The 12,204-nt window shown below is 40.8% G+C and overlaps 1 protein-coding gene across 1 annotated transcript in view; it reads right to left on the bottom strand.

Moving 5' to 3' along the window:
- Positions 1 to 12,204, bottom strand: part of LOC133981956 (transcription factor SOX-6-like) — a 110,476-nt gene that overhangs the window by 28,652 nt on the left and 69,620 nt on the right. The window contains exons 6-7 of the mRNA XM_062420838.1: positions 9,507 to 9,575; positions 664 to 784 (exon numbers count right to left, since the gene is read on the bottom strand). Of these exons, the coding sequence (XP_062276822.1) occupies positions 664 to 784; positions 9,507 to 9,575 (190 nt within the window). The remainder of the gene's footprint in view (positions 1 to 663; positions 785 to 9,506; positions 9,576 to 12,204) is intronic.

Here is a 12,204-nt window from a genome sequence, read left to right on the forward strand (position 1 = left end):
ATCACTCTTATGTGTACATTGTTGAGTCAGTGTGTACCAGAGGAGTGTGTGGTTATGTGTGTTTAGAATGAAAATGTGTGTGTGTGTGTGTGCATGTGTGTGTGTGTGTGTGTGTGCGCGCGCGCGTGTGTGTGCATGCTTCTGTGTGTGTGTGAGAAAGTGTGAAATTCCATGTTGCAGATGTGTTGTGCAACTGACATGCTTTCAGCACGCCATAAAAGAGACATTCCAGTCTTCGCTGTGTCCAATGCATTGTTCCTGACGTGAACAAGCAGGGCTTGTAAATCTCTCCGCTCATTTCCAGAACATTCCTCACCTGACACACCTCATTAACATAGACTGGGATCCCAGTGTTTGTGGGTATTCGTGTGTGTTGGAGTGTGTGCGTGTGCATGTGTGTGTGTGTGAGAGAGAGAGACAGAGAGACAGAGAGAGAGAGAGAGAGAGAGAGAGAGAGAGAGAGAGAGAGAGAGAGAGAGAGAGAGAGACTTGAATTGAATTGAGAGAGACAGAGCAACATGCTGCTCCTTTCTTAATCGGCTCAATTGACAAAAACTGTCAAAGTTTTGTCCAGAAAATACACATTTCCTTCCTAATCTATTTTGAGCAATTGATGCTTGCGTGTGTGTGCATGTGCGTGCATGCGTGCTTGTGTGTATGTACCTGGCTTATAGGACATGCTTGGTGGGAAGAGGAAGCCTTGCTGTGCAGCGGCGGCAGCAGCCAGAGATCGCTGGTCGTGAGGAAACACTGGGATCATCAGAGGGGGCATGTGACCCTGGACCTGAGAGAGAGAGACATAGACAGAGACATGGAGAGAGAGAGAGAGAGAGAGAGAGAGAGAGAGAGAGAGAGAGAGAGAGAGAGAGAGAGAGAGAGAGAGAGAGAGAGAGAGAGAGAGAGAGAGAGAGAGAGAGAGAGAGAGAAGGGGGGTTTAATAGAGATGTTTGAAGTCCTTACATGAAACGTTACAAAAGCAGGACAAGCAACTAAAACCATCTTGACCATAAATGCAATCAACCACTCCTGTCAACACACACACACACACACACACACACACACACACACACACACACACACACACACACACACACACACACACACACACACTCAACACAAAAACATCTGCATCAACAGTAACTGAGTATAACTGATGGAAGCAGAAAAAAGTAGAAAACTGATGAGAAAAATGGAGAAAAGAGAAGGAAGAAAGGATGGACTGAGAGGAAGGAAAGAAAGAAAAGAAGTAAAGATGTAAGAAAAGAGAGCTAAAAATGAAGATAATTGAACGAGAGAAAATCAAAAAGTGAAAGCGAGGTGAAATGGAAGAGGGAGGAAGGAAAACAGAGCGAATGAGGTGGATAAAAGGGAAAAGAATGAAGAAAAGGAAAGAAAGAAAAAAGACAGAATGAAAGAAAGAGGGCAAGATAATTAAGACAGTAAAGAGACAAGAAAAAAAATAATGTAAAAAGGAAAAAAGAAAGAAGGATGAAAGTGAAGATGACGGTAGAAAAGAAATATGGGTACAAAATGACAAGGTATAAATTAAGTGAGAAACAAGAACATGAATAAAACACACACATCTCACATAAGCTCATAGCAACAAACTGAAAAAATTCCCCCACAAAGATTTAAATGATCAACGTGGCTGAAGAGACAAACAACAAATAAAGACTTTAATTCTTGAGAGACAAAGTGCAAAAACTGTAAAACAAAATGCCTTTAAAACAACAGAGAGGCTAACAGCTGCCTTTCATGTCAGCTTGAAAGACTCTTAAAAACTGTGTGTTCCACTGAGTTGAAGACGCTGAGGGCTCGAACTGAAGCGAGCATATCAAAGATGAGCCTCCGGGAGTCTATTAAGACTGGCTGTACTTAACCACTGGACTGTCTCACTCTCTTCCCTTCCCGTCTGCCCCTTTATCTCATCCTTATCTCTATTTACTTTCATTTTTTTTCTCTGCCCCATCTTCATCATTTGCCTCTTTACCCCTCATGTGTTCTCGTTTCTCTTTCTTCACACTCGTTAGGTTCCTCTCTCAAAGTTGTTGTTTTTTTAAAAGATGAAATGCAAATAATTTTTTCGGGTGAAGTGAGAATGCTTGGTCAACATATTTGGATTACTTGTTATTGATTTTAGTTTGCATCAGTCATATTTCACGCTAGCACAAAAATAATGAGGCAGGAGAGGGTTGTGGTGCAAATTCTTATTTAAGAAATGATCCCCATTTTTGTTCAAGGTTTTCTGACTGATTTTCGAACTGATTGCGACAAATTTCACATAACTTGAGTTGCTGTCTATCACAACCTTCATCTCCTTTTCTTCCCTTTTTCTTCTCTCCTTCAGTACTATCTTCCTGTCTTTAAATTCTTTCTATTTTTCTTCACTTTTCTATTGTTCAGCGCATCCTGTTTCTTCATTTGATAATAATTATCTAATTTTCTACTCTAGATAGTCTCTCTTTTTCTTTTTCTCATGACTGCTTCCCCCTTTTCTCGTCTCTCATTTCTCATTTTCAAAATGTTCATCATTTTCTCATTCCTAGTTTTTCTCATTCCACATCTTCTCTTCATCCTGTTTTTGTCTCCGATCTCTTCCTCTTTTAGTTTTCTCTCCTTCTTTTCCCTCTGTTACTCTTTGAGACACACGCTTGTTGACACCCCACCCTCCTTCCCTTCTTTCCTCCATTCATCTCCTTTACTACCAATTCATTAGCCACACTACCCCCACCCTACACCCCCCCCCCCCCCCCCCCCCCACTCCTGCTGTCCTCCTGGGACAGTTCATCATTAGTGCCCAAATTTACGCAATCAGCATGTTGTGTGGTTACAGTATTTCTCTGCGTTTGTACTGGGCAGATACGTTGTCGAATTAGTTGAATAACATTAGGGTCCGCTGGGATGTTTATGGTGTGTGGGGAGGGTTAAAGGGTTTGTGGTTGAGAAGCTCAAAGAGCATGGCTAAATAGAGAGAGGGGAGGAGAGGAGTGTGTTTGCGTGTGTGTGTGTGTGTGTGTTTTCCACTGTGTTTAAAGGATCTGAAATCAATCAATAACTTTATCAGCATGTAATTAATAAACAATATTTTAAATATATTTATATATAAATTAACCATTTAAACATTTGTTCGTTCCAGCCTCTCAAATGTAGTTTTCCCTCGATTGTTGAAACAATAATCAATTGATAAGAAACACACATAAATACTGATATCAGATGATACTTTGATTATGCTTATGCTTAATGTTATAGTCCTAAAACATCACCATAATGATTGTATTTTTTTTTTTAAACCCAATATTGCATGCCCGTCTGAGACTTGATGCCAATCCTGTTTTCTAGCATCAAATATTCAATTGACTTCCACAATTGTGCTTGTCATCTGGCCCATATATTACACCTATAAATCATGTAACTGCTGTGTGGAGAGAAAATATTTTGTGAAATTGATTTCAACGTCAGCATGTGTGTATCTATGTGTGTGTAGTCTTGTATTTTTAATCCTTTTTAATTTTCAGACTTTGACAATCAGTACAGTTTGGGAAATTTAAAGATGGTCTGGCTGGAGTTTGCTTCCTCAGAGGACTGTTTGAGGGTATTAAGTCAATGTGTGGCACACGTCTCTAACACAACAGGAATCAAACATCTGTGTCACAGTTTGGTTCAGCATTGTTCGGTACGTCTGTGTCTACATGTGTTCATCACCTGACCAGTTCTTCAGACAACGCTGTTTAGGTCACACTCCTAAAAAGCCAGATAGTCGGGAGGCCTTTATCTCTCACACACACACACACACACACACACACACACTAGAAGTTCAGGGTAATTTTGGGGCATTCCCATACACACTCGCAGACAAGCGGTCCGACGCCTAGTGACGCGCAGGAAAGAGAATGAAGAGAGAAGAAAAAGTAGTCTGTGTGTCCAAATGGCGAAGAAGAAGAGAGAAGAGGGGGGAGGATGGGGGGTGGCGTTGTGGAGGTTATAGAGTGGGACAAAATGCTCCCATTCATTGTATTCCTCTGGGAACACTGGGACTGACTGGGGCTGCTTCACTAGCGCAAACACACAAAGATCTCCTTTTACCGAAGGGAGGGGGGGCGCTGGATGAATGGACTGGGGAAGGTGGTGCTGCGGGGGCCCCGCTCTGCTCAGCCCCTAAGAAAACACAAGGCCCCCTTCCTCTAACTGCCCACCAGACACACCGACATACACACCTAGGCACAAGGAACATGTGTACACGCACAGACACACACACTCAGAATTAATGGTCCTCTTGTGTATGGGCAGCAGGGTTAGGGGGCAATGAGTACGTATGTGGTGTGTCTGTATGGTGATGTGTGTAAGATGAAGAGAAAAGAAAGAAAGAAATGTGGTCGTCTGTTTGTACAGTTGGCAGGTACGCACACATGTCGACGTTAAAGAGCGTATACCTTGATTTTGACCTTTACTTCACTCGATTTAACATTCAGCAGTTTTATACAGTTAGATATCTGTTTCTGTGCATTTGACAAATGAGAAAAAGAATCAACCTTAATCACTTGTTATTCTAGTAATGTGCTCTCTGCCCCGAAAATAAAGGAGATCTGTACAACAGCAGCAACAGACGCCGTGGCCAAACTAAAGAATTAAGTGCCCAATTACATTAATGAAATTCAAAACTTAAGAGTGGTGGCTACTTTGCCTCATTATTGCAAGAGCACTCTAATTAACTCCTATTGTTGCCTGAGATTTACATGAGTCAAGTAATTGGTGAAAGAAGAGGAAACTATATTCTGTGACTTTCATTGCATGTCATCCGTATCTTTGTCCTCTTGCTCCGCTCTGTATACACACTTTATTGTTGGCTTAAAAAATAATTAATAAAACCACAGAGATGACTGTATTTGTTTAACAGTAGTAAATGTTTGTTCTTCTGTCCAAGAGAAGAAGATATTTTTAGCACTGCAATCAATCACAGTATACTTACTTACGTAAAATACCACAATACGTATGATCAATTCATGTTTCACTAAGCAACAAGATGCACTCTGACATTAGCACTGAATCAAATTATTTTTCATCAATGGGACACTACTGCCAATGCAACTGAGTGTTAAAATCCACTGTGAAGCTCCACCAACATTTTTTAGCTGCAGGCATTATTATGGTTCCCACATTCTGAATATACAAGTGCTGCAGGCACCTGTCCCTGCAAACAAGCTCAAACAAGCCATGCTACCTGCTCAGCTTGAAACAGTAGTGAGATCATGTAAAACATCACCAAAAATGTGTAAAGAGGCAAAAGAAAAAAGTATTTAGCTAGCTGAAAATAGAGAGGAGTTAGAGGACCAATTAAAACACAAGAAAAAAAAAATATATATATATATAAGAGGTTAGGTTAGGACAGTGCTTGTAAGGCCAGAAACATGACACCAATTGGATGTTCATGTTGCTTTGTGTGTGCTATGTATGAGTAGTAATTGCTGGGTAATGTGGGCCATTGCAGCTGAAAACTCTGATAGTGTATCCAGGCTAAGTTTCTTTGAGTTTGTTTTAAGTGTCTCTTTGACCCCTAGTGGTCAGAAACCATTTAATGCAGCTTTAAGATCCCAACGTAGACCTACAAATAATTACAATGCTTCATTTATTCTGTCGTGTCTGCACAATCAACACACTACAATTGATTTTAATTGAGGCACACAGAATTACGGTATGCTTATTGCATTTTTCTATACGCTAACACACAGGTTAATACGCTGGAATGAGGGCCATTGTAAAGTCAAGAGTCAGCCATTCTCCATAGCTGGTGAGTTCAATCGACGTTATGGGCCTTCCCTAGCTTTCCGAGTCATTGTGTCTGAAGCTGTATGTGCTGATGTAGGAGTCGCCTTTCTATCTAACAGCCATTTGCCTGCTCCATTAGTTCTTATGCATGTGGGTGAGTGTGTGTGTATGTGTGTGTGGATTACTGCATTTGTGCATGTTTGTTTTAACACAGGTTTTGCAACCCTGTCTATTGTAAAGCTCAACTTACACAAGCTCTTGATTAAATAGAGAAAAGTTATAAGAGGAAGATATATATTTGTGTCTCTGCAAAACTTGATGTACTTTAAATCTGTCATGACTCTTAAGTACACAACATTATTCCTGCCTATTAACATTTGAAACTCATTTAGCTGTCATACTCTGCCAGTTCTTTTCAAAAGCTCTAATAAATGTTGGTCAAAATGATATTTTGATGTAAACAGCAGATTAAGCCAGCAGTGCTTCGACAAGGGGCAGCACACTGTAATTAAGGAAGAGGCTGTTAACTACACACAAGGAAATAATAGAACGGGATGAAATTGAAAAGTAAAAACAATAAGGAAACAACACTTGGGGGAGACGAACTCAAAGAGAGAAGAGGAGGGCAGGAGAAGGAGGAGACAGAGGAGTTATAAATGAAGAACAGAGAGAGGGAGGAGGAGGAGGAGGAGGAGTGCGGCTTTGCAGTCATTAATTAGCCCGTTAGCTAGGGCCCGGGCGGTGCGGTTAGGGCCTGTGCCTTTGTGGGCCCGAAGGAAATGGTCCACATATGAGAGCCATTATAGGAACTGACTTAACAAAGACACATGCCTGTCAGCCACCAGGCTGGGCTGGGCCGCTCTGCCTACGGCTCACAAAGGGCCCACCACCACTGTGTGTGTGTGTGTGTAGGCCTCTGTGCACGTATCATCCTGTGTGTATTTGTGTGCATGTGCGCTTGTGCAAGTGTATTTTTGTGTTTATCAGTGTACACACGTATGAACTTTCCACATGTGTGTCTATGCATTAATGTCAATTGTCTGTACTTTAACTTAATATCAGATGTTGTTCTTCATGTGTAAGTAGATATATGTGTCTGTGCTTGTGTGCATGTAAACAGGCTACAGGTATATGTATTTATTTATAATCTTGAATGTGTTGTTCAATCATTTCTTAATGGGTTTGTGTGTGTGTATGTTTGTGTGTATATGTGTGTGTAACCATATCTATCAGAGTGGGGCCTTCGGAAGCATTTCTTTAACCCGTGGACATCCCCCGCTGGCTCTCCACACCATTTAAAACCACATGACAGGAAACCTGGGTCACTTTGAACTACACTCCCCCCTACAACACTGCACCATACCCACTGACAAACACATTGATACCATCCATGGACAAGAGGGACGAAGGAGGAACGAAGAGTTTCAGAAATGGAAAAATGAGCCGAAAACAGCTCCTCTCTGGCTTTTCATCGTCTCTGTCCATAAATCAGATAAAGAGAAGAATCAGTTTCTCACATATTAAGGCTGATCTGCAAAGCATGTAAAATGTATGATAAATCATTAAAAATGAATGCTAACTAATCTTTGATAGATAGTTAACTTTATTAGCAGTGATGATGCAACAGATAACGTGTGCATTGAACAGTGCACATCAAGGAGTTATAACTATTCCACTTTTCTAGTAAAAACTTTTTTTTGGTTTCTTGTTTTTCCATCTGGACAACATTTAGTGTTTCAAATTAAGATATGAACAACAACCGGCACTTCTAAAAAGTGGCTTTACCACACTGAGGCCTATTCTTTCCAGCTGAAACAGTAGCATTTGGTCAGCTCCTCAGAGTATTGGCCTGAGAGGAGCTCAGGTCTGGATTTGATAAGTGGAAACAGACCGGTGCAGCGGTGCCTGTGTGTTTAAGGCCAACACACATCCGACACAGCGTAAACAGCCCGTACCCCAGTGACTAAGCCCTGGAGCTTAGCCATAATAATTCTAAACCTCTGTACAGTAGATAGGCCATATGCTCAACTAAAGTCAGTTTGTTAGCCAAGAAATGCTTTTGTTTTAAATATAAGTTGAATAACAAGAATTTGCCGCACACACAGCTATGAAGCATATTTAGCAATTTTTCAGTGAATAAAATCTCTGTATTGGTTTCTTATGTGGGTTAAAATATGAAACATTGAAAAAATGTTGTCCACCTTGAGTTACTGTAAACCTAGACGTAGAAAATAAGTGTGAAACCAGAGGTACAACAGAATATGTTTCACCTGAATTTACAGCAGATGCTTCTGAAGCTCTACATGATAACATGCTGCTCTCAAGAGCTATTTTCTGCATATCCCTTCATCCTCAAAACCAAACATGACACAGTATCCATGCTTCACAGCATGGAAGAGGATCCGAGTAGGAGCTGTTTTTTATGGTCTTGCTCTCCCCCGGGGCTCAGAGGCCTAATGAAGTCCGATCCGAGCTTTATTAAGATCCAAGGGTGGGGCCTCGTAATAAAAAAAAAAAGGAGAAGAAGAGGGAAAAAAACAAGCCCTCGTTAACTACATCACACCTCCGGAGCGCAGGGAGATCCAAAGCTCAGGGCCAATGGGGGGTAAACGGGGTACGGGCTGAGACTGAATCGGTCACAGCAGCAAGTTGATTCAGATTGTCTTACAAGGCGTCTTAATTCAGCAACAGTCCAACCACTTAAAAAAATAAACCGCGGAAATACAATCTGGCTTACTTCCCACACACTATCAGCCACCGTGTGCAAATTTACCAGCATTTGGCTCGCAGCTGGGGGTTATTTCTTGGTGAGTGTGTATGTATATACAGTGCACGGATCATGAATCTCAATGCATCGAGTGGGACGGTGAAACAGATGTAGAAATGAGAGTAGGAAGAAGAAAAAAAAGAGGAAATAAAAAGTGTGAATGAAACTGCAAGCAATTGTTTTCTTTTTTATCTGCATGTGTCCGTCCATATGAGAAAAGATATTTAGTTTATGTGTCTGGTTTCTTTTCAAGCGCATATTATTTTTTGTTTTTTTCCCCTCATTTTATTGTTATGGCCTCAATTTATGAAAGCTGCAAAATGAGTAAATAAAAGAAACTGCAGAGCCGAGAGGGAAAAGTCAACGTGTGAAAAGCCAAAGTAAAGCATTTGATTGAAACAGACAGAGAGGAGTGCATGTAGGGGTGAAAAGAGGAAACACATGTTGATAAATAGACAATTGAGAGAGAGGGAGAAAGAGTAGGAGGAAGCTTAGAGGACACTGGGACATCGATCGCTGGGTGATCAATACAACAGTAAATGATCCAGCCATAACCAGGGCAATTACAGGGTCACTGTTGTGTGTTATTTTGTGTGGCTCTGAGTGTGTATGTATGCAAGGCTGGTGTGGTGTAAGCATCGAGCCTCTCAATAGCAGGCAAAGCATAAAAAGAAAGGTCAGGACCTCTAATGTTATTGCCGTTTTCCAATCACAAATGACTCAATAATAATGGAAGTGGAAGAAAATGGACACTTAGATCATCCAGACAGGGGAAAACTTAAGAAATTAAGAACATCTTCATAGTGGTGGACACAGAAAAAAAAGAGAGTATGGGGAAGAAATGAGGGGAGTCTGCAGAGGGAAGGAGGAGCCACCTTAAAATGTGAGAAAAGAAGGTTGTGTGTGGTTATGTGTGTTTAGGATGAAAATGTGTGTGTGCATGTGTGCTTGTGTGTGTTTGTGTGTGCCTACTAACCTGGATCTGTTGTTGGAGAATGTTAATCTTGTGCTGCTGCTGCAGGAGCTGCTGCTGTTGTCTGGCAATCTGCACACACACACAAAGATGGAGAGAAAATGAGAATTAATGAGACAATAATCCTCCATAATTCTGAGGTGATGAAGAATGAGTATGACTCATTATGTTTTGTTCATTAAATTAAAAACCAGGAAATGTATTTTTTTCCACTCAAAACAAGGGAAACAAATCTGGTGCACAAAAATGTGGTGTAAATCAGATTATTCAATGGAAAGGTGGAGCATTTGAATGCAAGCCATTCAAATCTTTATTTAACTGCTTCAACATTAAATCTTTATCAGATATGCCCCACATCTAACAAGAAGGTTGTTCCAGTATATATACAACTTGAAACCAAAACACTGTGTCATAGACTCTTTAGCTCCAGACTAAACACTATGAAAAACTGTACATAACATCATAGGAAACCATTAGGAAAGCTTTAGCTGCTCACTTTGATTTTAAAAATGATATTACATGACACAGAGATGGGCTGTGAAGAGACAGAAGAGAAAACATTGCAACAAGTACAGATCAAAGCGAGCCACCTGTGGAGGCAAGGGGCTCAGTTGCAGTCTTGGATGTTTTGATGCCACAGGGGAATTTTTCCTAATATTGTAAGCTTAAATGTTTTTCTATTTGTTAATGGACAGTGGCCTCGGTTTGAAAGTGATATGCTTTTTAATATGCTCTTACAGAGCATTGTACAGTCAGGCTCCTGCAAATGTCACAGACCTTCTTCACCCCTTCTCATCAGCTTGCCCTCTTAGGTCAAATGGACTACATTTGTTGTCTGTCCCCCGCACTCACTTTAAGACCTGTGGTGACCGAGCTTTTGAAGTCGTAGCGCCGAAACTATGGAATGCTATGCCTGTAGTCTTGTGCTTTGCTGATTATTTGGACCCATTTAAAAAGCAGATAAAGACATACTTGTTTAGACAGGCGTTTGAGTCATTCCATGCATCATCTGCATCTTATGCACTGGTTGTGTTTTCTTATTATATTATATTGTTCATGATGTCCTTGTTTTAATCTTTGTATATTTCTAACAAGTGACTGTGTTAGTCATTAGATCTTCTGCTCCTTCCTGTTAAAGCACTTTGTGACTCATGTCCGTGAAAAGCGCTATTTAAATACATTTTCTTCTTCTCCTTGTTCTACTTCTTTTTGGAGTCAATTAAGAGAGATGGCAGCAGTTCACAAGGTGATGTAAAATGATGCACCTCGTACTCCACTCAGTTGTCACCTATGCACTGTGGTGCAGTTTGAGAGGTATATAAACTCTGATCTAATCTGTGATGGACAGCGTGTTAACAACTTTTGGATGCATGGGGGCATAAAATAAATAAGATAAAAATCTGTTTCAACTACATCTGTTTTTATTAACAACTGGGTAATTTGTGGGTGATACTTTTTGATAAAACAGGAATGATTGAGAGAGAAAAAAAGACAAAAAGATAATGTGAAAGACTGCATCAATAAAGAGAAAAATGTTAACGGATGTGTGGAGAAACACGTTAGGGGCCGTGCTGCATTGAAGATCAAGATCAGGACATATTTGACTTCCAAATGCAGCAGGAAAAGTGTGGAGACCATAGCCGGAAAGGTCAAAAATTTCTCGAATGCAGTACAGCAAATCAGGAAGGAGGAAGCAGTGAGTTACATGTCTGTTTGTCCTCAGATAACAATCTCCAATGAGCCTCAGCCCAGTGTGACGGATACAAACAATTCATGCTATTATCAGCAAGGATACATCCTGAACAAATCTCTTAACTGACACTGAATCTGTGAGATTGGCATGTTCACACCTACCAGAAATACCCATCATGCCTCTGGAACACCCACCTGACACACACACGCCCATCAACACCCTACTCATCAGCAGGAAGAGTGATTATAGTTATTTCTTCCTCAGTTGTTTTGATATATTATTGTCTAACAGAAAACATCTGAAATTAAACGCTAAAGGGTTGAGACTCATCCAGTGATGGGCTACTGGGATCGGCCATTCGTGTGAGGTTAAAATCTTTAAAGGGACAGTACGTCAACTTTTATACCCCGCCCACCCTGAACCAGAAAAGTGAAGCAGCTGCCTCTTTTTTTTTTCTTGAGGAGTCGTTTAGTATATTTATTCTGAAATGTAATTACAGGCTGCTGAATGGGAGGCGGCGCCCCATTTGCACACATGTCATATTTCATTAAAGGCAGATTTCTCAAGGTTTGTCTGTAGGGCATTATTCTATCAAGTCTCAACAGCCAAATGACTGGCTGATACTGGAATCTGTCTTTCTTTTCACTCTCTCCATCTTCCCCGCGCCTTTGTGAAGCTGTGAAAGGTGGAATGTGTTGTGATGGGAGGTGTGGACTTGTCCAAACAGAGCCTGTCATATGCCGACCTACAGTAACGTGTCGGCAAACAGCGAAAACAAAGAGCAGCTCACCTAAACACCTCTTTGCTTTTTGGCTCTCTCTCTTTCTCTGTCACACGCTAATTTTTTAAAATCTCAGTCTGACATCTAAGGACACAGGCATCAACAACATGTAACTTTCTGCTACTTTGAAAGCCATAGACACGTACACAAAAGCACACATAAAAAGTTGGGTTGGAAGTTTTAGCCATCAATTTAAAAACCAACTTCACTAAGACCACATCAAAAAC

This window comes from Scomber scombrus, chromosome 6 (genome assembly GCF_963691925.1).
Source record: "Scomber scombrus chromosome 6, fScoSco1.1, whole genome shotgun sequence".
NCBI classification, from domain to species: domain Eukaryota; kingdom Metazoa; phylum Chordata; class Actinopteri; order Scombriformes; family Scombridae; genus Scomber; species Scomber scombrus.